The following is a 26624-nucleotide window of genomic DNA, read 5'->3' as shown; positions in this document are numbered from 1 at the left end:
ATGTGCGTACATATTTCGTTGACAAAAACTTACTACCACGGACTTAAATAGCAATCTAATCTAATTCCGTGATCAGTACTACTATAGTAACACTGGTTTGACTGTCCGATATCGGCTACCTGAACCTTTGAATATTATCACGTACAGATCAGCTATTTTGTGATAATGGAGGAAGATAGAGACAGAGAGATTAACACAAAAAAGAACGTAAAAAAACAAAAACAAAACAGTTTTTAAATGTTCAAGAGCACACAAAAATCAAATACATCAATTATCTCTATTTAAAACAGTATTGTTTTATTTTGAAAATTAGCAAATATTAGCGGTCTGTTATAAAAACAAATGCATCAGAGCAAGTAGAAGTTGTGCACCCAATCACCCTCTTTTTTTATCTGTCTTGACATTATCTTAACTCGTGGGTTCAGGTAGATATATATTTGCTACTTTTTAATGGAACTCTCAAAGTTACATTTAATAAATCAAAAGGCCACATAACATGTCCACAAATAACAGAAAAGAAACGTCTTACAAACTAAATATGTCGTTATTTTACGTTGATCTGTATTTTATAGCAACCATTTGATCTCGTACGACGAACCAATCGCAACCGAGTATTCCGGCAACGTTTTAGGTCTCCACCAATGAACAACGGGTACGCTGTAACACGGGGGTCACCAACTTACCGAGGGTGAGAGAGAAGAACAAAGGGAAAGAGCAAGGAAGTCCAGTTACCAACAGGACAAATTGTAACACCTTTATTACCATCAGAGGCCATGTCCGATTCCGAAAAACAACCGGAGGAAGTAGAAGAACCTAAGAAAAATGTCATCGGTAAGTTTTGAGAGCCAATTCGATCGGTAACTCGAGATAATCACAAAATATTTGTGATGTCTGCGAAACTGGGTCACCGCGTGGTCGATCGAGACCATGTTTGTAGGTTGAAGCGTGAGTGGTGATGTTTCATAAAATTTGATACATTATGCGTTTTGTTTATTTTTCATTCGGGTACATGGGTGCAATTGTGTAATTATCTTAAATATTTGAATGTCCACTGTGTGTTTATGTCCGTAATTGCAAGAATTCAGATATTTTTTCGCACCCGGCGTGTTCCATCTCGACGAGCGACCATGTGGTTTTTTAGGTCATGAATCAGTAATCTCGTGTTCTATTTCATAGCGACGAAAGTTACCGGCACAGTGAAATGGTTCAACGTCAAAAGCGGATATGGCTTCATTAACAGGTGATTATGTTTCCCATTTCGTTTAATTTTGTATCCTTTTATTTATGATTTCCCAAATTTAATTTTCGTCAATGCTCGATCGAGCACCCCCCCCTCCCCACGTTACTGTTACCGGTGCGCACCGATCACGTCAAACGTGAATAAACTTGACGAGGGTAGGATTTTCGCAAATGAGGCTCTGCCGCTATCAATAGCATTTCTATGCATTTGTGTTCTTAAGAATAAGTTACCTGCTTTAACTGTATTCTGTTGGATTTCAATATACAGATCAAAGTTCTTGTCAAGAATGATCCAAGTGCCACACCCCCTTTTCAGGTGTTAAAGTCCAATGCGTTGTAAGCTAATAATAAAAATACTTTTGGGATAATATTACTTTGTTAAAATATGAACAATGTAATGCGTTGTATATGGCTTAAATATAAAAAAAAAAAAATGCGAGTGGGGGAGGGAGATTTTTTCCAGACATAAAATTATAACCTGCAGAAGGCCTACTGTGTACTTTTACTCGATCTTAAAAGGGGATGTTGCAAAGTCGCATAAAACATTTGTGACTGTGTCATCAGATAAATATTTTCATTTTTTGGCCACTTCAAATTTTTTAAAAGGATATTTCGTTAAATTGTCTTTTGCTGTGTCAGTGTGACATCTCTGATAGTGAAACTGATGTAGCAGCCATTTATTGCATAAATGGACATATTTCATTTGGGCTTAAGCCCTGGTAAAATATATCTACGCATACTTGTTTGTTCATCTCAGAGAATTGTCCCATTTATCACTTTCGACGTGTCCATTATTCTTGAATGGACGTATAAAAAGTAATAAATAAGGAGGCATGACTTTTTGTCCTAACCATGAATTTATTACACAAGTTGGGGGGGGGGGGGGAGTTTTCATTGATAATTAGGCCAAACAAAAAATATTTGGTGGCCAAAAAAAAAGTTGTCTGTTTAGGGGTTCCCCACCGACCCTAGCTTTTTACCCCAGACCCAAAACTTTTTGATGAAAAAAAACACTTTTTTTTTATTTATTTATTTTTTAGGTCACCTGAGCTTTAGCTCAAGTGACCTATTGCTATCCGTTTTCGTCCGTCGTCGTCCGTCGTCCGTCGTCCGTCGTACGTCGTCCGTCGTCCGTCGTCCGTCGTCCGTCGTCCGTTAACATTTTACATTTCAAACTTAAAGTCAAGTTCTGCTGGGCCGATTGAACTGAAAGTTGGTAGGAATGATCGCCTCATGGTCCTGACAAAGTGTTGTTATTTTTCGGGTCGATCAGAAATCCAATATGGCCGCCACGGCCGCCATTTTGAAAACCTATTTCAAACTTAAAGTCAAGTTCTGCTGGACCGATTGAACTGAAAGTTGGTAGGAATGATCGTCTCATGGTCCTGACAAAGTGTTGTTATTTTTCGGGTCGATCAGAAATCCAATATGGCCGCCACAGCCACCATTTTGAAAACCTATTTCAAACTTAAAGTCAAGTTCTGCTGGACCGATTGAACTGAAAGTTGGTAGGAATGATCGCCTCATGGTCCTGACAAAGTGTTGTTATTTTTTGGGTCGATCAGAAATCCAATATGGCCACCACGGCCGCCATTTTGAAAACCTATTTCAAACTTAAAGTCAAGTTCTGCTGGACCGATTGAACTTAAAGTTTGTAGGAATGATCGACTCATGGTCCTGACAAAGTGTTGTTATTTTTCAGGTCAATCATAAATCCAATATGGCCGCCACGGCCACCATTTTGAAAACATATTTCAAACTTAAAGTCAAGTTCTGCTAGGCCGATTGAACTGAAACTTTGTAGGAATGATTGACTCATGGTCCTGACAAAGTGTTGTTATTTTTCGGGTCGATCAGAAATCCAATATGGCCACCACGGCTGCCATTTTGGTAAACTATTTCAAACTTAAAGTAAAGATCTACTTGGCCGATTGAACTGAAACTTTGTAGGAATGATCGAATCATGGTCCTGACAAAGTGTTGTTATTTTTCGGGTCAATCAGAAATACAATTTGGCTGCCATGGCTGCTATTTTGCTACTAAGTTCTAATAGGCCGATCTCACTTAAAATTGGTCTAGGAATGATCAGCTCATGGTCCTGACAAAGTTAAGTTAACATTATACTATTTTTTACTCAAATTGGTACATATTTCAACAACAAAAATAAATACTATAGACTCAGGTGACCGTTAAGGCCCATGGGCCTCTTGTTTAAAAACCCCGTTGATTTTAGAAGGTTCCTTGCCTTTCAAAATGGCTTCCAGCTCCGTGTTGGCGCTAAATGTCATCATATGGAGCACAATTTGCCTCCAAATGAACCTTGTTTATGTAATTTTTTGTTTTACATACAATAGTAGGGTCATAATCACATGACCACACGGTACATAAAAATTAAATCCGACCTACCTACCCTTGTTTTTTGCCCATGCAACCCTAAACAGACTATATTTGTTTTGTTGGCCTTACTGTAATTCTACCTACCCTATTTTTTTGTGCCTACCCAGAACTTTTTAAGACAATTTTCAAAGAATCACAATCAATATCACTCTCCTATATAAACAATATCAAATTATTTGTTAAAAATAAAATTTGTCGCCTACCTACCCTAAATTATGCTTTTGTCTGGCCTTTAATATGTAAAAGGTCTGTTTACAGAACCAGATGAATAGCAGAATATTAAACTCGTATGCATTTGCAGTGATGATAATTTTCTCGTTTTTCCCCCCTATTTTTAGAGATGACACCAAAGAAGACGTCTTTGTCCATCAGGTAAGAAAGTTAACTTGTACATTTATTGCCATCTAACAAATTTATTCAAAGTAATCTTCAGGTCTTTCAATAGACTTGGTGAATATTTTTGACTGCTCAATATCAGTTTCGACTCCTAGGTTCTAAAGGATAGGTATTATTTGACATTTTTAGGTCACCTGAGCTTTAGCTCAAGTGACCTATTGCTATCCGTTTTCGTCCGTCGTCGTCCGTCGTCCGTTAACATTTTACATTTCAAACTTAAAGTCAAGTTCTGCTGGGCCGATTGAACTGAAAGTTGGTAGGAATGATCGCCTCATGGTCCTGACAAAGTGTTGTTATTTTTCGGGTCGATCAGAAATCCAATATGGCCGCCACGGCCGCCATTTTGAAAACCTATTTCAAACTTAAAGTCAAGTTCTGCTGGACCGATTGAACTGAAAGTTGGTAGGAATGATCGCCTCATGGTCCTGACAAAGTGTTGTTATTTTTCGGGTCGATCAGAAATCCAATATGGCCGCCACGGCCGCCATTTTGAAAACCTATTTCAAACTTAAAGTCAAGTTCTGCTGGACCGATTGAACTGAAAGTTGGTAGGAATGATCGCCTCATGGTCCTGACAAAGTGTTGTTATTTTTCGGGTCGATCAGAAATCCAATATGGCCGCCACGGCCGCCATTTTGAAAACCTATTTCAAACTTAAAGTCAAGTTCTGCTGGACCGATTGAACTGAAAGTTGGTAGGAATGATCGCCTCATGGTCCTGACAAAGTGTTGTTATTTTTCGGGTCAATCAGAAATACAATTTGGCTGCCATGGCCGCTATTTTGCTACTAAGTTCTAATAGGCCGATCTCACTTAAAATTGGTCTAGGAATGATCAGCTCATGGTCCTGACAAAGTTAAGTTAACATTATACTATTTTTTACTCAAATTGGTACATATTTCAACAACAAAAATAAATACTGTAGACTCAGGTGACCGTTTAGGCCCATGGGCCTCTTGTCTAATTTTCCAGTGATTTTTTAGGGCATATTTAGGCAGGTTATATATATTACAACTTATAAGCCGCTTTCCCTAAATAACTTCTGCTTCAATTTCCCAGTATAATTAAAAACAATCCCTTTATTTTCCCATAATTATGATGCTTTAAGTGTGATGTTCCTTGTCAAAATGCACATGCCCCCCTATGGAAAAGAGGTAGAAATGTGGCTGCTTTCAAAAGTTCAGACATACTTTTGACTTCTGAAATTCCTAAATATTAGTGTCAAATAAAAGCCCCGAATCTTGAGGTTCCCTGTCTCACTACACTGCCGTTCTTCCTATATAAGGTAACCCTCCTCTTCCGTTTGGATATATATATAATTAATGTAGCACATTTTGGCTTGTACACTTTTGCTGTCCAGGTAGCTTAATCAGTTTCAGCGGTGGTATATAAATCCTGGTCTGGCCTCGCAGAATATTGATGTTCAGAACACGTTTGCCGATTATATTTTGTTAATTTCATATTCATTATGACTTCATAGGACGTCCCATAAGGTATACTTTTCTTCTCAAAAATTAACTGGGACCCCTTGTTTAAAAACAACACATCATTGATCCACACCAAGAATTATAACATTCATGCCGTTTATAAGGCTATAAGATATTCAGGAATGAAATTTTATTCTGATNGGGGGGGGGCCATCAGATAAAAACATTCTTTGTCCCTTTTATTCTGCGACGGTTTGGTAATTTCAACTGTGATCTTTCACTGGAGCTTCTGTGTTAAATGTCAAAATAACTTTTGTATTCTTGCTACTGTAGATGCATAAAACACGGTACATGTAAATTCATCTCTTTTTGTGATAAATGAAAAACACTGTCGCAATCTTGTGACATTGGTTTCTAACGCAGACGAACAAGACTGACTCAAAAAAAGTAGAAAGGCATTAATAAGCAATAAGGTTATTCAGGATTTTGAAGGATTTACTACAACTGAAGATGTTTTCATTGACAGACTGCCATTACAAAGAACAACCCTCGAAAATACCTCCGAAGTGTCGGTGACGGAGAGAAAGTCGAGTTTGATGTCGTGGAAGGAGAAAAGGTAATCTATGGTTTTTAAGACAACAAATCATGATAAATACCGACAAAATACTTGATCCTGTAAGTGTAATCTATTCTAGTCGAGGAAATGACATTTTGTTTTAAAGCTGTGTATTTATGATGCTGGAATTGTCATAATAATGCTGAGTCAAGATCAACAAAATTCTAATGTATGGTATAATCTGTTTGTTTAAAATAGGGATATTGATATCATGTAATGGGTTATTGACATTTGTTCAAAAACACAATTTAGCATTGATTAAACCAGTGTCAAAGTAGTCTAAAGATTCAGTTTATTTTCTAGCGAGTATGTTTTATAAAGTTGTGTGTGTCATGATAGTGTTGTTTTTTACATGCATCATCTTTTACAGGGCAATGAGGCATCAAACGTGACCGGACCCGAGGGCAATCCCGTCCAGGGCAGCAAGTACGCCGCTGACCGCCGTCGCTACCGTGGCTACTACCGAGGAGGACCTGGCCGCCGACCCTTCTCCGGCTCCCGCAACGTAAGTCTCAAATTCAAACTTTCTCAAGTTGTCGACTCCACAGACACTATCTAATTCTCAAAGTTTAAATTCTCTGTCAAAAATATGCTGATCAGATAGAAAAAATAAAACAAACACTGCTAAGCTACAATGTACTGGTTGCTTTAACCCTTTCACCCTATGTAACTTTAGTAGACTCGACCATGCATTACTCTGGATGAGTTCATTATGGTCTACAGTGGTGAAAGGATGGTATTTCTTCAAAATAGTACTCTTAAAGTTGGCATCCGATCTGTGCTATCCCAGAGCCAAACACGCCAACTTACACCAATACATTACATACATGGAGCACACCTCAGCGGTTAAAAGGATCCAGTAGAACCAAACAAATCTCAGGCGTTTCACAAGGCCACGTAAATAAATGAATTTCCTCAAGTCTAGTCTTGAGCTTTGAATAATAAAGGAAGTGTTGCCCTGGTCGTGTAGCTATGGTGATGTGTAGGTTTCACAAATGTGATTGTTTTATACAGGGTGACGCTGGCGAGGTAGAGGAGGTTGAAGAAGGAGAAGAGAGGCAGAGGCGTCCTCCTGGACCTCCCCGACGCAGGCCATACCGTGGAGGATACTATGGTGGTGGCGGTGGCGGCTATCGTGGTTACTTCCGTGGTGGCAACTTCCGCAGGGGCCCACTCAGGGGACCCCCAAGGTACCAAAATCATGGAGGGGAGATGGTTGAGGAGGATGGGCAGTACATGGATGACCAATTCCGTCGTCGTCGCCGACCTTTTGGCTACCGATTTTACCAACCACGTAACCCAAGGTACTATGGCCAGGGTGGCGGCGAAGAAGACGGATCATTCAGGGGTCGTCCTTTCAGAGGAAGAGGACGTGGAGGTCGGGGACGTGGTGGTCGGGGGCGTGGAAACCCGAGGAAGAGGGTAAGTCAAGTGACATAATTTCTAACAAAACAATTTTCATAACTATATGTGCAGGTCTATGAGAAAAGATAGAAGAAACAAATTTTGGAGGTTTGATTGAAAAAATAACTGATTGAGAATAAAATGCAAGTTAAAAATATTAAATGATAATGACATAGAGTACATGGATTATAAGTTCAAAATATAAAATGATGAAATGTCATAAATATAAAGAAGTTTGAAGCTTATGTATTTCAGTGTTACATTTATGAAGAGAAAAATCAGCTTCCAAGTTGGGGGTCGGGAGGTTAGAATTTGTAATTATTTGAGAAGCAAGTTTATTTATAGGGGTCGAGATATTTTGAGATTTAATTGTTGGAGAGGGCCAATTAGTTAAATAAACACGAGATTGTTCATTTGTAGACAAACAAAGATAACCAAGAAACCAACAGCCAGGAGGGAGGAGATTCTAATGATGCCGGTGCCGAATCCTCGGGCGCAGGAGACGACCGAAAAGACGGAGGAGAGCAGGCCGAGTAAGCATCTCTCGCGGGCAACCATCTTGCATCACCATCCAAGAGCATATTATGATAAACCTTTGTTATGTAGTCCAGCAGTCTAGACTCCTGCATCTGTGTATTGCTTTAAACACATGGCCTTTTTCCTTTATAAATGTATTTAAAAACTACAATCTTGACATGGCCGACTTGCTGTAACCAACGAAGGAACAGATGGCAGCAGGTCTAAAATGTTCTCTTTTGTGTGTAGGAAAGAAACACCAACTCACTCGACTATGCAAAAAACTAACCCGCCATGAATGAATACAGTAGCTTTTCCTCCGAAGACAAACAGAAGAGAAAGGTTGAAAATTTGTCTCTGATGGCACACATAAGAGAAAAGTTGATGACTTGGACTCTGACGATGAACTGAAGAGAAAAGTTGTTTGTGTGATTTTTACACAATAAACAAAACTAAAGAAAAAAATTATTTTATACAAGGAACAAAAGAAGTTTTTTATACTAATATTTATCAAAAAAACGGAATGAAACGTATTTCAATTCCAAATATATGTGAAGAAACTATTTTACAAAATATGGCAAATATTTGGAATACATTAAAGTTGACTGACTTGGTGTTTAATATGATACCAATGTAATTTGATAGTGCTTAATTGAACTTTCTCACAGGGGTCTACATCCGGTTTCTGTGTAGATCCAAAAATAACCCAGGCGGCGAATGAAATTTACGTCTGAAAGACAAAAAATTGTGCATGAAATAAACATCTGCATTGACCAAAAAAAGGTTTTTTGTTGTTTGTGTCCTGCAGCCAATATTTTATTATGACAAGGACTACTTATAACAATTTCTTAAACAATGAAACGCTACTGTATTGCCTCCTTTTTCAGAAAGCTCATGCAAAATATTACTGAAATATTCCAAAAATTGGATGATTAATAATGAGTATCATGTAAAATAAATCCTACTCTTTTTCAAAAATACTGTTCTCTTTCAGAATTTCAAAACTTTTACCCAGTGGAATAGTATAACATCTAGTGTACATTTACACAGCCAAGGGAGGTAATCTGGTAGTGTTTCAGTCCAATTGGAAATGTATTTGCTTTATTAGGAAAATGAGGTACTCCATTGAGATTATTGATTGCTCTTCCAAAATGGAAGGTGGTGATAATTTCAGAGCATGTTGATAAGCTGATTTATCTGATTATCAAGTAAAGATTCTGTGGCTGTGACCTTGCATGTGATGTATGGTCTCGACAATAATTGAACAAGACAAGAATTATGCGTAATTAATTGTATGTCTCACCTATCCACGCTTTCAGCATAAGATTCAATGTGTCCAGCATTGTAAGTTTGAGCTGAAGTTTGGAATTTCGTATTTGATAAAACAAGTTTGGCAATGCATCAACATGAAGGTATAAAAGGCACAAGTGCTAATTGTAATGGGAGCTGGCCATTACAGATGTCCCTCAAACTAACTGCGCATTTAGAAAACCAAATGTAAATTGGTGAACGGAACCTACCAAATTTGAGCAAAATCAAAATATATGTGAATTTCGACCAATCATGCAGAAGCCAGTATACAAAGACTTCTTGTCAGATCAGAAAAAGGATGCCACAGTTGTGTTCGCATTGCCAAAATACATGTACTTTCCTAATTTGATTGAAATTGAACAATAACTGAATTTCGACCAATCGGAAGCCAGTATAGGTGACTATTATGTCAAATCAGAAAATGGATAATGTGGCTGAGTTTGCAGTGACAAAATACACCTACATACAAATTTTAGTGAAATCAAACAATATCTGAATTTCGACCAATCCAAAGCCAATATATACAGCAACCATGTTGTCAAATCACAAACTGGACACAGCAGTTGAGTTTGCAATGCTAAAATGCACTTTCATACTAATTTTTAGCGAAATTGAACAGTAACTGAATTTCGACCAATCAGGACCCAATATACAGCAGCCATTTTTTGTCAAATCAGAAAATGGATGTTGCGACTGAGTTTGCACTGCCAAAATCCACATGCATTGTATAAGTAATTAAAAACAAAATGCAAAGAGATAAACATAATCCAGGTTTGGTTATGACAGTACGTGTACTTTGTGAAAAAGTAAGCTCAACCCCAAATTAAACGGAAACTTTAACCTAATACAATTAATTAACAAAGTCCAATTAACTGTAAACTGTAGGTGAAATTCAGAAATCTGAAATGTGTGTAGGGATACCCATGCATAGATAAAAGTATAATTCAGATTTGGTTATGACAGCACATATGTATAGATACTTTGTGAGAAATTAAACTCAACCCCCAGCTAAACCGAAAACTTGAACATGGCCCAATTAATTAACAAAGTCCAATTAACAGTAAATTTTAGTTCAAATTCTGGATTTGAAATGTGCGTTTGGATGGTTATATACATAGATAAAAGTATAATCCAGGTTCCATTATGACAACAGTTTAACAGAAATGTTTGATGCCACTGGAAAAGTAACGCCTATGTCTGTCGCAGGCGAGACAAAAAATATGCTGGAAGTTTAATTAGAACAAACATCATTTAGCACAAAATTTTACGTCTGCAATTCTGAAATAAGAAATTGGAGGGAGGGCAGGGAAGGTAGGCAGTTCCACTATGTACCATGTAAATTAAGGTTCTGTAGCTGTGACTATGACCTTCAATCTCCAGAGATTAATTTTGAAGAATACTTGTGTGAATTGTCAAATGGTTGAAAACTTCGGTCAGTAACCTGGGGCAAGCTCAATTACGTTGAAGGAGATGATGATACATTATAATCTCCGGCAATAATTCAGTATATAAAAAATCACATGTAAAAAAAAACAATTAACAAGAACAACAGAGAATTATTTTTATTTAACTTTAGTTATATTACAGTGATGTGTAAAATACATAACAATCGTGTAACTTTATGGTCATAACATTTCTTTGTTACGAAGAAGACAAGTTCTTTTGAATAATTATTCCTCATCAATAATTTCAGTGAAACAAGGAGAAGCAGGTTAATGTATGTATTAGCATTGGAATATATTTCTCTAAAATCTGTCAACTCATTCACCCCAGAAGACACATTTGAACTCTTCCAATTCAAAGCTTGGAATAATTCATTATGAAATTTCAGGGATGAATGAGATAACATATATACATATTACAACTAAACTCTGCAATCTACTGCTAAAAGTATTATTTATGTTGAATCCATGATATAATCACTGATTTTAAAATGAGACGGTTGAGAGAGCAAAGTAAGCTATGCTGGGGGGGGATACACATCACTTTTTTAACATGGACAGCTACAAACTTTATTTTTCTTGCAGCTTCTTTACCTTTGGTAACGGCAAACACATCATTGGATATATTGTCCACCCCTGACACTTGTATCGACCAACAATGTGATTGTCGGGACCATTAATATAGAATATTGTAAACAAACATAAGAGGCCTATGGGCCTGTTTTTACCCGTTATCTGAAAAAATGGTTTACCAAGGTAGCCATCTTGTATTTCTTTTAAATGGCCCCCAAAAAAAAAACTAAATAAAAAGACTTCGCTAATCAAAGGATTTTGGAGCTATAAATAATTTTACAAAAAAATAAACGCCTTGTCAGGTTAGGATTATTTATACAAAATTTGGTAAACAATGGCCAAAATAAAGTCGAGGCAGCCATCTTTGAATCTGTGTTGACCTGAAAAGTAACTCTTGGTGAAGTTCATTAGAAGTAAGTTTTGTAAAATTCAACCCAAAAGAACATGATAAAAAGCTAAAAATATAAACCATTGACCTCCCTTGTCACGGAAATTTTTCACAAATCAAATTTACTGTTAAATATATGAAGGAGTATTCTTTTGAAATATTTCGCCTCTTTTGGGCCTTGACCCCCATAGGGGGATGGAGGCATGTTGCATTTATAAAAGTTTAAACCTTTTAAGAGTAACGGGAGATGAATAATTAATGCGATGAGGTTTGATGGGATTCCAACCAGGAACCTCAGAACTAGAAAAATTGGACACTTTAACCAATGGAGTTGGTTACCTAGACATCCGTCCAATCCCACGTACTACATCAGAATGCTACGTACCAAATTTAGTCAAAATCCTTTTCAGATAAAACATGCATGTAGACTTGTGAGCTGAAAAAAAATACCAGTCCTGCTGGTTTTCAGAAAGTTAGGATGAAATTATGAATGAACTATATATATATAATAAACTGTACATACATATTTAATTTCAATGACAAGGAAGCATATTCTTTCAAATAAACATGTGCAATAATGAGCTGTATTGAACAAAAAGGAAACTGCTCGGATACCTTGGTTGGTTGGTTGTATAGTGTTTAAGTATGTCTTATCAACAGCTAAGGGCATGATAGATTCAATCATCTGTTAAAAGCGCAGAAACAAGCTGCAAGATTACTGTTGGATGCTCCATTTGATACACCATCAGTAGAAATGTTTTCTTCATTAGGGTGGTTACCAATTGGCGAATATTTGAAATTCAAAAGAGGTGTTATGGTGTACAAATGTATAAATAATCTAGTTCCAGGATATCTTTCTAATCAATTTAATTTGTCTAACAACAGACATACTAGATCAGCATCCCAAAACTCTGTCAAGGTACCCAAACACCGTACCACATTTTATTCCAAACACTTTTTGGTACAAGGGAGCCAGATTTGGAATAATTTACCGGTTGAAGTACGACTCTCTTCCTCCTTGACAAAATTCAAACAAAATATGATTGGTAACATTAAGAATGCGGTTTAATTGTCTTTTATTTTTACTATTATACGTTTTAGATACAGCTTTGATTTGTTTTATTTTCGCTATATTAGCGTGTATTCTGTCAATTTTTAGCTTTTGCTACATTAGCATATATGTAAATTAGACAATTTGTCTTTTAATGAAAACCATAATGGGTTAAGCACAGAATATATTTCGTGCTTCTGTGATAATTTTATTGTAATTGTATTGAACGACCGTTTAAATTATGAAATAACTGTGATATGAATTGCTGTTTTAGTAGACCAACAATTATTTTATGTACATTTATTTGCTGTGATACTACTTTGTCTTTTAACTAACCAATTTTACTAACAGAGGACCCTGTGGAAGATTAGCTTTGCTAAACAGGTTTTGTATCCTCAATAAATAAAGTTTATTATTATTATAATGAATTTCTTTTATGCAAGTTGTGGAATCATGTGTTTCTGATTAATAACATTCAACAGCACACAAAAAGAGTTGCAACATCAGCAATATAGTGAAACAAAGCTATTGCTATTGCTGTGAACCAGGCTTAAATGTGAATTCTAAATTAACATGTACAGTACAGATATATCACCTGGAAAGTAAATGTATGTATGGTAAAGAGATGTTTTCTTACACAATTTTACAGGAAAACTATTTTTGGGGGAAAACTCCCCTTAATTTTATGACGAAGATCAAATAATGGAAACTGTGAAGAATAAAATACAAACTGTTTATACAATGTTACATACAATTATTGACAACCCCAAGTAAAGGCACACTGTTCACATAGATCCCTCCATAAATCAGAAAGGATCAACGAACTGTTTGGAACACTTAACAATAAAAGAAAGGGTTGCATTATATGAACACCTACGCCAGTATTAACCTAACAATTATAAATCCAGCAGAGATATTAAATTTAATGTCTAATCAGAAAAAATAGCTTTGGACGGAATATCAACAGGTATTGTGAAGGTACCACAGATGATATAAATATCACTTGAAATTTTTCAGACTTTATTTGGAAAATTACAGAACATACACAATTGGGAATGGGTTTTTTAAATCGGGCCTTAATATATAGGCAGAAAACACCTGGTTACTGGTACCTATCGTAAATAAGTGATATTTATACTTTGTATATAAGTAATTTTTGTCTTGCTAGCGATAAGGATGTAAAATGTTCTACCTATTATTAAAGAATCACAAGCATTTCAGTTTAAATATAATGATGAAAAAAATTGTACAAAGTCATGCCCAAATGCATATATACTGAATTGCGTTCCAGGTTAATTTTAAACAATGACAATAAAAAAATATTTAATGCAACAATTGACAATGAAATGGACGGTTTATCATATAAATGGTTATTAACTTTACATGATTAGGTTAGGTATATACATATTTCTGGTTATCGATCAACGAAAAGCCAGATTGTTTTCAAATGAATTAGAAGCTGATCAACAGCAAAGGTATAAATAGATACAAAAAGTCCTACAACAACCTACACATGTAATTTGCATTTTTTCCAGATATATTTTTGCGTAATTTCCACCAAGAATTTACATGTACATATTGCTCAAGTAAATCACTCAATTTTAAATAATTCCAAATATTTATCCGTCAATAAGCTCATGCCTGGTAACAAGTCCACGCATATCTATTGCAGGCAAGTAGAAATGCAAACCAAGACAATTTCATTGTCCTTTTAAAAGCCCACCCCCTACTTTGAGTCAGATTATGAGCTGGTCCTATGGGCTTATGACAGGATATATAAGGGAGTAGTTTTTTTTACTGATCTTTTAAAAATTCATCAAGTGTCCTGGAAAAGTTGAATTACAAATTATAATGTTAGCAAAAATATATATATAGATATAATTAACATGATCTTCAGTAACAAAGCAACAGGTTTCCTGCCACAAGTTCCTGAGCCGGTCAGCAACAGGTATAATTATTACCTGACTCTCTATTTAAGTGTATATGAAGTATTTTTGACTGTTTTAATAAAAAATTCTCTGGAAAAGACTGAAAACCCGTAAAATAATGTCAGGGTGCAACAGTCGACTTTTGCACACTTACTGTTGCATGCGCGACAATCGTGCGCAGACAATTTCCCCGTCGGCGGCCCCACTCAAGCGTCTTTTTGATACAGATTTGTTTGTTGTCGTCTGGTGAAAATGGCAAATAACGGCAGCTTTGAGGATGTTTCTGAGCAAGATTTGGAATTGCTTATGGAAAATAAGGACTCTTTTAGTACAAAAAACGTCAATACGGGAGCTGTGAATATTTTGGATAAATGCTGTGCAGAGAAAGGTGTTATGATCGACAAAAGCTGCAGTAATGAAGAATTTATCCTAACTCGCACAATTCAGGAAGTTTCTTAATAGAGTCAGGTAATAAATCATTTGTTTCATTGGTACTGGGGGAACAGTCAAATCCTTGACCCTCGGCAGCAGGGACTGTTACACACAAGTGTTTATAAAACTAACATCCATCTACTGATTCGGTTCACCACTGATTCCATGAGTACTGTTTCAGTTATAAATGATCTGACCGGTTCAACCTGTGTAATGGAAAGCACCCTTCTTGTTACTAGCCCATCAGATATGCCACAGACATGTGCAACACTTGACAGGTTCATAGCAGACTCCCTGCCTCGAGCGACGGTCGACCATGCTGTTCCGTTTCACCTTGTTGATAATCCAGAATGGTATCATGATCGCGAAAAATACTGTAAGTAGTAAAAGATGTATTATTGGCATAATAATTATTGATAAATCATAAATTCTATATAACATCTTAACATACATATTTTAATACAAGTTCAGTGGGACAAATGTCCCAAATGTGGGCATATTGAACAATTAATGATATCATGAAAATTTGGTTTACTACTGTGACATCAAGAGAGGAAGGTTTGCACTCTTTGATCCTTTTTTAGCTTCCTCACCCCATCCCTGCTGGAGGATAGACCCATCTCAAGTATAAATTGTGATCCTCATCAATAATGGATAATTTCATAAGTAAATTTCTGATTACCACAAACTGTGGATCATCTTATGAAAGGATCGTAAAAATCCACCTGTAAGTAGTCTCGGAGATATTGTTAGAATGTTAAGTACTCTCAGTCCCCTGGAAGGGTGGAGGTTCAGCCCCTTCTTTAGTAAGCATTCTGATCTCCACCAAAGACTGAGAATTGCTAGCAAGATTGATCAAAATCTGACAGACAAATTTCTAAGGAGAAGTCAAAAATATGATTGTTTACAGCCTACGTATGACGCTCAATGAACAACAGAGGATGCATGACACTCAGAAATGGAACACTGATAAATGTTTTTACATGAAAACTTGTCAAAAACAGTTTGAATTGGGGGAAGATAAACACATAAAGTAACATTGTCCAACACAATATTATGAATTATTAAATGTAATTATGAAACTTACTTATGGAGACGCAGGTGAACCAGGCAATGGCCAGAGATATGTAATACAACTCCTCTGTGGTAGATTTCTGAAAATTGCAAAACAAAGGAATATGTCAGAACGTACAGTATCTATATAAGCTTTATAAGAAATAAACAGATGGAGGAGAAGCTGGGGCAATGAGACACTCCTTGTGTGGCCCCACGATGCCAATGACCCCAACACATCATGAAATTGATTATTAACTCATTCACCCCTGTAGTTTAATAATGAACTATTCCAACCTTTAAACTGGAAGAGTTAAAATGCGTCTTCAGGGGTGAATGAGTTAATGGTATCACGAACAATAGTTTGACCCCAAAAGGTCAAATGAAGCTTCTTATCTTCTGAATGTTCCTGGTGTCCTACATGGCAGAGAGGTGACGTAGAACTCAATAACCAATACACTATGATGTAAAAGTGTGTTCAGCTATAGTGTGTTGAGATATCTTATTGTACACTAGTACTAATGTTAATACCCGGCCTCTTGTGGACCGCTTTGTAGTTCTGATGACGCAATATAAAATAAAATCTGTCCTCATCAGAAAGCTATGTTATCGCAGCTAATTGTACACAAGCATTTTACTACGGACAAATGGACAGACAGATACAAACACACTGAAGGATGCTCTGACAATGCGATTACTACATATATATATACCTCTCTCACAAATTGGAGGATATAATTATACTGGTATAATAGAATGATACATACACAGTTACCAGCTTGAGAGGTATACACAACAGCTACCAAGCCTTCCACAAAACACATGATCCCAAAAATGTGGAACACAATCTTCAACTCCCGAGGGACCGGAATCATCAACATGAACAGGAAGGTAAAACCTGTAAACGTATAAACAGTTCAATCTGAAAGACCTACTCATTCTTAAATACCAAATTATATTTCATTTCAGATATTAGATGTTGCATTGTCATCTGAATACAAGATGGATTTTTTTTTTTTAAATTAGATTTTTTTTTATCAGGTTTTGGAAAAAATTAGCACAACCTTCCATTGGGAATGGAGTCATTACTAAAATGGCCCCCAAAAAAACCCTGATAATTATCTTAGGAAAGACTGCAGCTTTACATCAAATACTTACCAATAGAAATAAACGTGAAGATGATGGACACGATGAGAATTTGAAGTAGAGGCTGTTCACACCAACGGGCTGTTGTAGGCTGTAGGAGGACATAGAACTGGGGCACCAACAGGGCAAATGTGATCACCATCATTACGATAAATCTGGAAAAATTATATAGCAAATATTGGGGCACCAACAGAGAAAATGTTATCACCATCATTACGATAAATCTGGAAAAGTTATAGTAAATATTGGGGCACCAACAGGGAAAATGTGATCACCATCATTACGATATCTCGAAAACTTATAGTAAATATTAAGGCACAAACAGCACAAATGTGATCACCATCATAACGATAAATCTGGAAAAATATTGACACCAACAGGCTAGGGTACACATCATCATTATACATGTATCACCAAAAAATATATGAAATTTTACAAAGTCAGTCCTGAGAACATCAATTCAACTGCAGTAAATACTTATAAGTCTTTTTATCATTTTCTGTGGTTCACCTTTAGCTCACCTGCTCAAATGGTAAGTGAGGTTATGCCATGGCTTGGCGTCAGTCATCCGTCTATTGCAACTTTTCATTTTAAACGCTGATAGCTCTGAACGGCTTTGTGGATTTTAACTAAGTTCGACCTGGAGTATCCTCGGCCAAATGGGATTTACGTTTGTATAAACGGAGGGTGTGACCCTGGGGGTAGAGGGACTGGGCCCAATAGGGAAACTTCAGGTAAATCTTTAAAGTTCTTTTCCTTTTGTACAAATTTAGGGATTTTAACCAAATTTTGTCTTGAACATCCCTGTGAAAGGGGAATTCATTTTTGTATAAACGGAGTGTGTGGCCGGGGGAGCTGAGGGGCTGGGCCAAAAAGAGGGTAAATTGGCATTAAAGCAATTTCTTCTCTGGAACGAAGTGATGGATAACAACCATATTATGTTTGGAGCATTCTTTGGTGGTTGTGGATTCAAAGTACCAGTTCAAGGGCTGACCCCCCTGGATCTTAGGGGTAGGGCCAGAAAGAATTTTTAACTTTGGACATTATAGAGATCCCAAACCTATAACCATGTAAACAGTTGCTGAGCATCAAGGGAAAAACCCAATCATGATAGAATGATTGACCTTGTGTATAATTATATATGCAAATTCATCTGAATGTTTCTCGTAAATTCTTAATATGTTTTTACAAAGAAATATGAATATAGGGAAATGCTTACATTTTGACCCGATTATTTTGAGGAAACCAACGGATGAGGTGATAGGCATTGTGAGCCCAACAGTAGTTCCACATCATGAGGCAGTGAGGGCAGTTCAATCTTTCTCAGGCTGCAAATAGATAATGTTTATAAAAGTTGATATATAGTACAGAGCTATGAAAACACCAGAGAATTCCAATTAAATTTTTCATGCAGACAGTAACCTGACCAATTAACTCATTCACTCCTGATGACAAATTTGAAATCTTCCAATTCAAATGTTGGAATAATTCATTTTGAAATTTTAGGGGTGAATGAGTTAATTTCACATACAGTAGTGCAGTTGGGCCAGGGAACTATTGCTGATCAGTTAGCTCATCAATTGCTTCAAGTGATCCAAGTCCGATCTGGTCACTGCCCATTTGCTTACAGCAACCACATTGTGATCAGAGGTGCTGGGTTCAAATTTCAACCTGGCCACAGTAGAGTTTTACTCTTGGAACACGTACTAGCTGTCATACAATATATATATATATAAATATCTTTTGGGTTTTCATTCATATTTATTAAAAACGTTTATTTTTTTCACCCAACTCTCCCACTCAACTGCTAAGTTACTATACTGCTCAATTAATATGTTTTCAGTAAAGAACATGTATAAAGATAATGTAACATATTTCTAAGTGTATGGCTATAGATTATAAAATGATTAAAAGTAAAACGTATCTATTCTGGTGAGGAATCTAAGTACAATTATAAATGAACGGCGTTGGCTCTACTCCGTGCACCTCACTATTCTGTTTACCGACATACAAAACGTTTTAATATAAATTAATAGAATAATGTAATTGTTATCAGAAGGTTAGTGTAACAACTTTTGCAAAGCAATATAATCTGGTCTTACTTACGTAAAGTTCTAAAGTTCACACATATACCTGTATGTGACATGCCATAAAGCTTCATATCTGTGTACCACAAAACTTTAACTCAGTCCTTTTTTTTCAAATATCAAGCTAAAATTTGGTATATAAGTGAACTATTATCATGAATAACGTATCTGCTGAAAATAATTTGCTCACTTTTTTAAGAATTTTTAAAGATTGTGTCTGGAGACTTGTTGTCAGTATGACCCTTGTAAAGTGTAAACAGTGTTTATCTCAGTTTTGCGAAGTACTGAAAGTGTATTAGTGCTTGTATCTGGTATATTTCTAACACCTTGAATTGTAATCCAAAATCTATGATGTACCACAGACTGATGATCTGGTATGTTAATATGTTAGGATATATAATAGACTTCCCCACCCTTCTATATTGAGTAGGGGCGACTAATTTATATTTCAACATATTTACATACCATGTGCAGATGCCTGTGGATGTACACACTTAAATTGTGTGTACAGCACAAGGTGGATTTTGAATGTTAGAAATCACAGAACCAAGTGCCTATGATTGAAATGGGGGGAGACAGCCGCTGGTTGGCTATTTTTGTTCGGATATGATTTAGCCTGAGTTTCCTGGGGCCCTGACACTAGATCTAGACATTATCATGAATCACTCACTGAATCACTGGTTGACATCGAGTTAAGCCAATTGCTTTTTGTGATGTATGATCAATTGTCGATAAACTTCCCCTGGATGCAACTTCCTTCAATCCAGTTGCGCTAGCAGGTTAATTTTCAATACTTATTATAGTTAGCTATTAACAATATTATGTACATTATTTTACTTACAGTTATCTCTGATCATATGTTCCCCTTGGTATTATAGCGGTTCCTAGACTTATTTAGTAACGCTTAGCTTAGAGTCACAATTTTCTGTATCTACAATACAGTTGTTAAAAAGTATACACACATCGGAAGCGAGTCAGAAACTAGTAATGTCATTGACTGCTCGCGAGCCGATATTTATAAAAACGAGGGCTCAAATTTCCGTGGATGATTTTTCCAATGCTTGTTTAACCTGTCCTTTAAACAGTTAACACTAGGAGCCGAGTTCACATGCTCTGGTAGAGAATCATTATGACAGATAGGCCTAGATGTCTGCTAGATATGATTTAGCAAGAGATTATTGTGCCCAACATTGTTTGAGTAAATGACTGCATGTGATTAACTCATTAATTTTAATGATTGCAACTACCTTGTGCAGCTATTTGTTAATTGCATAGGCAGCGTCGGATCAGGTAAAACGTTGAATGAACAATACAGGACAGTCACACAAGTCGAAGACATAAAACGACTGGAAGAATAGTGCGAGCAATAGTTTGTAACTCGACTGTCTTATCTGACGTAGGCTATGACAATTTTCAATCATTTCCGGTGAGTTTATTTTAATTTCCAATATTCGCCTGGTTGAAATTGCACGAATACGTTTCGAATTTTGTGGATTAAAGTTCAACATGGGTCTTATGATATCCTATCAAGCTAAGTCATCATTTAACAACGACAATCTTACCAAAACCTCTCTGCAATCGGTGGGTTGGCAAGCACTTGTTTATTTCCAAAATGTCGGACACCGGAAATTGATGACCTACGAACGACAACTCTGTATTGACATGTCAAACCGAAACAAGACTTGATTGCTCAAAGCATGGTTAGCTTTCTGATAGGCCAATAACAAAATGATACATATATATAACGCCTGCACGAAAGTTTGAATCTTAAGTAAATTCACCACTAACTTCAAATGTCTTGATTTCAAAAATAAATATAGAAAAGTAGATACAAAAATATTCATAAACTGTAAACCTGAAGTAAATATGATAGAGTCCCATCATTGACCATGCAATAGCTGTATCTTGATTTTTTCAACCTAATTGTTAGAATCATACTGGAATTATGAAATTATCGAGGTCCATGTAACCAATACTTATTGCTTATGAAATATCATGAGGAGTGAAAAATTAAGAAATGAAGAACAAAATACCAAACATAACATACCAAATCATTTCGTATTGTAATTCTAAAATGGAAAAACAAAGAAAAACGTCAATAGGTCACTCAGATTAGCTTATAGCTGGTTACAGTTGTCGCTGATCTTTTTCGATACATAGGAATCACCAATCGTCAAAACCTGCGTAGAATAGGCCTTATTCGGCGGTTATAAATTCTTCTTGTTTATGTTGTTGAGATAACTTGTAATGGTGTCTCAATTTAAGCATCCTCGATATCCAGGGGTTACGCTCACTTTCGCTGGATATCGAGGATGCAATTTAAGTACAGTTTTGTAATACTTAAATCGGTTGCAATAACATGAAAATATTTTTAAAAATGAGAAGAGCTATAGATTCAGATCATTAGTTTTTTTGAGACTCCTGGAATGTTCCAGAGTAAAAGATTAAAATCACATCATCTGTACTGAAGGAGGAATTTAAAGACTTTTCTCTAGTTGCCGCTATTGAGCCTTGTCCTGCTGCAGACAGAGCCAGACTCCCGTTTAAGCATGCTATTTGCCACCTATCATCACCCTGGAGCTCTTCATTATTTAAAGGTTAAAAGCAGGTCAAGGTAATTTATTGGCAGAAGCGTTCTACCCTGGTTCTGCAGAATGAGTTGTTTGGAGGTTTTACATATTTGATGCCTGTGACCTTGAAAGTGGGTCAAGGTCATTTAATTGTGAACAGTTTATAGCACCACATCACAGCATGCTACTGGCCAAAAATCTCTTAGTTATTCAGAAGAAGTTGTTCCAATTTTTTTTTTACATATTTGAGCCCTGTGTCCTTAAACAAAAGTCAAGGTCATCCATTTAATGAAAGGTCATAGCACTACAGCCATATACGTACTGGCCAAATATCATCTTCCTTGGCTTTGTGGTTATTCAGAAGAAGTTTCTTGTATATTTTTATACATGTGATCAGTGGTCTTGAAAGTAGGTCAAGGTCTTTAACTGGTAGAAACTTTATAGCACTCCATCCAAGGTACCAAATTGACAAATATCATGACCCTAGGTCATCCAGTTCTTAAGAAGAAGTTGTTGAAAGAAAAAAAATATGCACAACAGACTACAAATGATGGAGGGTTGACAGACAACAAACTATACCATAAGCTCACAGCCAGGTGAGCTCAAATAGGGATTTCAAGTATTTCAATCGGGGCAGTACAATAATCCTACAACATGGATTCCCAAATGGCCTCCAAGAGGAAGACATTGAAGAAAACGGAGAAAGAACTTATTCATTTAAAGATGTTTGTCGCTCTAATTCCACTGTTGCCACAAATGAATTATTCTTTTATGTGCCAACATGATTTATTGGTCCTAGGAATATTTCTTTAAATCTGACAAGACGAAGATGGCTTTCATGGCCCTAACATCTTCACATAATTGTAGCTGTTGTAAAGACATGAACACATGTAACAATATAGGTAGCGTGATGAAAACTAAAATCTGTCAGAAATCCCATACAAGTGAAGATGGTCAGGCATTATTGCTTTAGATTATCGGTCAGTTAATCTTCATATTTCTGCATTTCCCGTTTATATTATATATATATTTGTTTTGGCTTTCTGAAATGAACAAACTGAATCAAAGTGTTTAAATAAATGCTTCCTTACTTCATTTTTCTAGTAAATTCATATAAATTTGATGAATATAGCGTTACCGACATTAAATCGAAGTTCATTATCTTCAATCTTTGGGTAAAATGCTCACATTAATTTTTTTCAATTTGTCTCATTGGTTTTTGAAAATTCACTAATTTTATGTATAATGACTCACAGCTTTAGTATTTTGAATTGCAGACAGTCTCGTAAATGTTGAATCAGTTCAGCCGTCACTAAAAATACTAATCAAGAAAGCACCTAATGCAGAAAGCCATAGTAAACTGCACTACATGACCTTTTCGTCCATATAAGACTCGCCAAGATACTTGGAGCCAAAACAAAAACTTGAGTATTTAAATACATAACAAAGATATCAAAATGGTATGAAAATGGTTTATTATACAAGTGACATTTTTCATAGGATTCAAATTCCTATTAATATTTAGATTTAACCTGAAAGCAAAAACTGACCTTAGCTCCTTTGGCACTAAATCCAGCATACCGTTTGGAATGAGGTTATAAACATCGCCAACATCGATAGAAATTTGAATTCCTGTACATTTATTTTCTGATATTTGAGACTTGATAATGGGGAGATACAAGACAAGTATAGGTATGGAAAAAGCAGATGATTCTTTCTCCCAACATAACAACAACATTAAACGACCTCAAAATTCTCTCCAATATCCTAACAACACACATGTAACTTAATCATCAAAGGAAAACAAGATCAATGAATTTCTCCCTTTGATAGAAATGAACAGCTCAAAAATTTTAAAAAAAAAAGTACAGTTTTCCAGATATTGTCTGGTAATAATATGGGCTCACATAAAAGATGTCTTACACAATGACTAGAGTAATGCTGTTCTTATTTCACAAGTAAACATTTCTGGGTTAAATTTTGATTTAATTGTCCTCACTTTCAACAGACTTTAACAAAGTATGTAAAAGTTTTTAACTCCCCCTCCCCCTCCTCCCAATGTAATGCTTAATCTCTTTATGATGCCAAAATATCTTCAACACAAGGACATGTACTTGCATTTCAAGTCAAAGGAATTATATTACAATTTTTACCAAAATATGTAAATTAACAAGTCTCTATAGTTGCTAAGTAACAAAACAACGTAAAAATATAAGTTTTTTTCCTTTTTCAATATTTCTTCGATGAATTAATGAGTTTGAGTAAACAACATTACAATAAAGAAATACCATTTTGAATCAAATCAACATAAAAAATGAATCATTGATGAAGTTGAAATGAAACCTTTTCCCCATATTTATATGGAATTTTCCAATGATAAGATGTAGAAACAGCATGGAGACATAAACGCATGTTTTGGTCTGTACACCGATGGTCTAGATTATGTTATTTGAAAAGAATTGTTTTGATATATGAACTATTTATACATGTATCACGAAATGTTAAAAAATCACATAACTGTTAACAGTTACAACTAGAAAATAGCGCCTTAAGGTAAAGGATACCACTGCATCAGTAAAAATTACAAAGAAGAGTTCCACACAGTGCTTTTTGGCTTGAATTATTCTCCCTTCTAAATAAATTATGAAACAAGCCATTCGGATTGATATGTCTTGCCTGTGCCCGTCTTGATCTTTAATGCACATATCAGAGAAGCTAACTAAAACGCAAAAACTTAATGTTGATGGAGATGCTGACAAAGTCAATGAATCATAAAAGGTAGGCCGCATCCAGCATTTGATGCATGGGCAAAGTTTGGTTGGTGTAGCACTTTCAATGAAACTAACTTAAAGTTGAGTTAAACACAAAAACTTCATGATGAAAAACAAAAACAAAAAGACTTTTTCTGCCTTAGAGTAACTTCCCTTGCAAAGTTTATTATATGCATTGTGGCTCATTAAATTGACACTCATTTTGATGCTGGGTTTGTATAATTCCTGTTTCCGTTTTCAAATATTCAAATTTCGAACAACTACAATTTTGTAAAATGAAAGGCAACATGTGATTTTTATGGATTAATTCTTTTGTATAGAATGTAATGGTAGTTATGTAGGTTTATTTATTGGTACCCTTTACCTTAAGAATTTCTCATAAATTATATCAAAGTGTTGTACATTATTATACAATAAAACTTTGGCTAAAATAACACCCTGCACTTTAAAGCGCGTCTAATACTTTACAGGATTTATGTCACCAAAACATAAACCATCGAAGATATTGGATTTATGTCTCCAAAACATAAACCATCGAAGATATTGGATTTATGTCTCTAAAGCATAAACCATCGAAGAATATCTAACAGACTTAAAATATTAAGATTATTTTACTTGTTATCAGTAACTTGAATTCACATATTACTTTTTCTCCCCAAAATCACATCTAATTTCAAACAGTCCCGTTATTTCTATACAAACATAACATATTTCTCCTAACTTTGGTCTCCCTGCCACTAATCCAACAAGGACAAGGGTAGATATTCTGTCATCGTTGGATACCTATGGCTGATTTGCTTCCCTACTCATGATAAGTAAGTAGCGAAGTGAAATCAGCCGTGGGTATCAGACGATGGTATTCTGTCGGATGAAAGAATCAATTTGTCAATGTGTTTTAAACAGGCAAATGCTCAATTAAAAGTGGTGGATTTTTTTCAATACAGTAATTAGTCAGACACTCTATATATTCATAAGGTCTCATTCAGAGCTTCTCTACATTTGGGATTTATTAAAAGAACATGTAATTTATTTGAAAACTTTGTTCGAATAACTCATTCACTATAATCAAATGTCAAAAAAACATTTTTTTTTTCTTTTTACAAATTGTAGCAATTTCTTTTCGACCGTTGATAATAAATAAATATAACTACCTATTTATAGTTCTGACTTTTCAATTTTGAACACATACTTCATCTAATATTTACATTAATTTGTTGCTGAGCTTACCACATTTTGTACAAATTAAGGATCCTTGTCCCACTGGGCTGCTGTTGTTCCTATACAAAGTAACCTCCCCTTAACTTCTCTTTGGCCATATCTTCCATCAATTGGCTAGAGCGATATTATAATAATTTGAAGTACAGAGTTCGAATCCCTGTCTAGCCAGCTAAATCTTTACACTAAGAACACTGTGTTTATTATATTTTGTTTAATTCATCTAATTAATTTTTATAAAAGTCAAAGGTATGGTTTTATTTATAGAAATGATTTATCATAGCTGCAGTCATGCAGAAAAAACAGTTTCCAATGTGTTGTTACATTTTCTGGCAGTGGTACAGGGATCCTCAACACAGACGTTAGATCAAAGAACGTATTAAAAGTATTTAGGTGTTTAAACACAACAAACAAACAAAATTGATCATTTGGCCAGCATGTGTAAACAAATAAGTTAGACATAATTAAAAACGGTTGAGTTGAAACAATAGCACTGACAAGTATATCAACAATAACAGTTTTGTCAGTTCAACTGGTAACTGGAATGGAAGAATATGGACAATTTGAGGTGGGTTGGTTAACAACAGTAACATCGATAACAGAGGGGGCAGGATAATTGTAGTACATAATTTTGGAATTTGTATTTTATTGGGAAATGATTGT

The 26624-nt window shown here is 35.6% G+C and overlaps 2 protein-coding genes across 2 annotated transcripts; one reads left to right on the top strand and one right to left on the bottom strand.

Moving 5' to 3' along the window:
* The first annotated feature begins 664 nt into the window (after positions 1-664).
* Positions 665-8776, top strand: LOC110448255 (Y-box factor homolog). The gene is made up of 7 exons (XM_021494420.1): positions 665-831; positions 1177-1240; positions 3975-4008; positions 5985-6074; positions 6445-6579; positions 7089-7496; positions 7899-8776. The coding sequence occupies exons 1-7, from the start codon at positions 774-776 to the stop codon at positions 8013-8015; spliced, it is 906 nt and encodes a 301-aa protein (XP_021350095.1). The 5' UTR covers positions 665-773; the 3' UTR covers positions 8016-8776.
* Positions 8777-13113: 4337 nt separating this feature from the next.
* On the bottom strand, positions 13114-21042 carry LOC110448246. Its single transcript, XM_021494401.1, has 6 exons — positions 20968-21042; positions 18538-18646; positions 17331-17473; positions 16940-17070; positions 16207-16273; positions 13114-15493 (listed from the first exon to the last, which is right to left on the bottom strand). Exons 2-6 carry the CDS (start codon positions 18612-18614, stop codon positions 15363-15365), a joined length of 549 nt encoding a protein of 182 aa, XP_021350076.1. The 5' UTR covers positions 18615-18646; positions 20968-21042; the 3' UTR covers positions 13114-15362.
* Positions 21043-26624: the final 5582 nt, after the last annotated feature.

This window comes from Mizuhopecten yessoensis, unplaced genomic scaffold (assembly GCF_002113885.1).
Source record: "Mizuhopecten yessoensis strain PY_sf001 unplaced genomic scaffold, ASM211388v2 scaffold3961, whole genome shotgun sequence".
NCBI classification, from domain to species: Eukaryota; Metazoa; Mollusca; class Bivalvia; order Pectinida; family Pectinidae; genus Mizuhopecten; species Mizuhopecten yessoensis.
This window is presented reverse-complemented; position numbering and strand designations above follow the sequence as displayed.

Excerpts from the sequence above, each read along its gene's own strand:
- LOC110448255 (XM_021494420.1), top strand. The coding sequence starts at position 774 with ATGTCCGATTCCGAAAAACAACCGGAGGAAGTAGAAGAACCTAAGAAA. Across the intron at positions 4,009-5,984 it reads AAGACGTCTTTGTCCATCAG|ACTGCCATTACAAAGAACAA; the intron begins GTAAGAAAGTTA and ends TTTCATTGACAG. Across the intron at positions 6,580-7,088 it reads CCTTCTCCGGCTCCCGCAAC|GGTGACGCTGGCGAGGTAGA; the intron begins GTAAGTCTCAAA and ends TGTTTTATACAG.
- LOC110448246 (XM_021494401.1), bottom strand. The coding sequence starts at position 18,614 with ATGATGTGGAACTACTGTTGGGCTCACAATGCCTATCACCTCATCCGT. Across the intron at positions 17,474-18,537 it reads CAAAATAATCGGGTCAAAAT|ATTTATCGTAATGATGGTGA; the intron begins GTAAGCATTTCC and ends TAATTTTTCCAG. Across the intron at positions 17,071-17,330 it reads CTTCACGTTTATTTCTATTG|GTTTTACCTTCCTGTTCATG; the intron begins GTAAGTATTTGA and ends ATACGTTTACAG.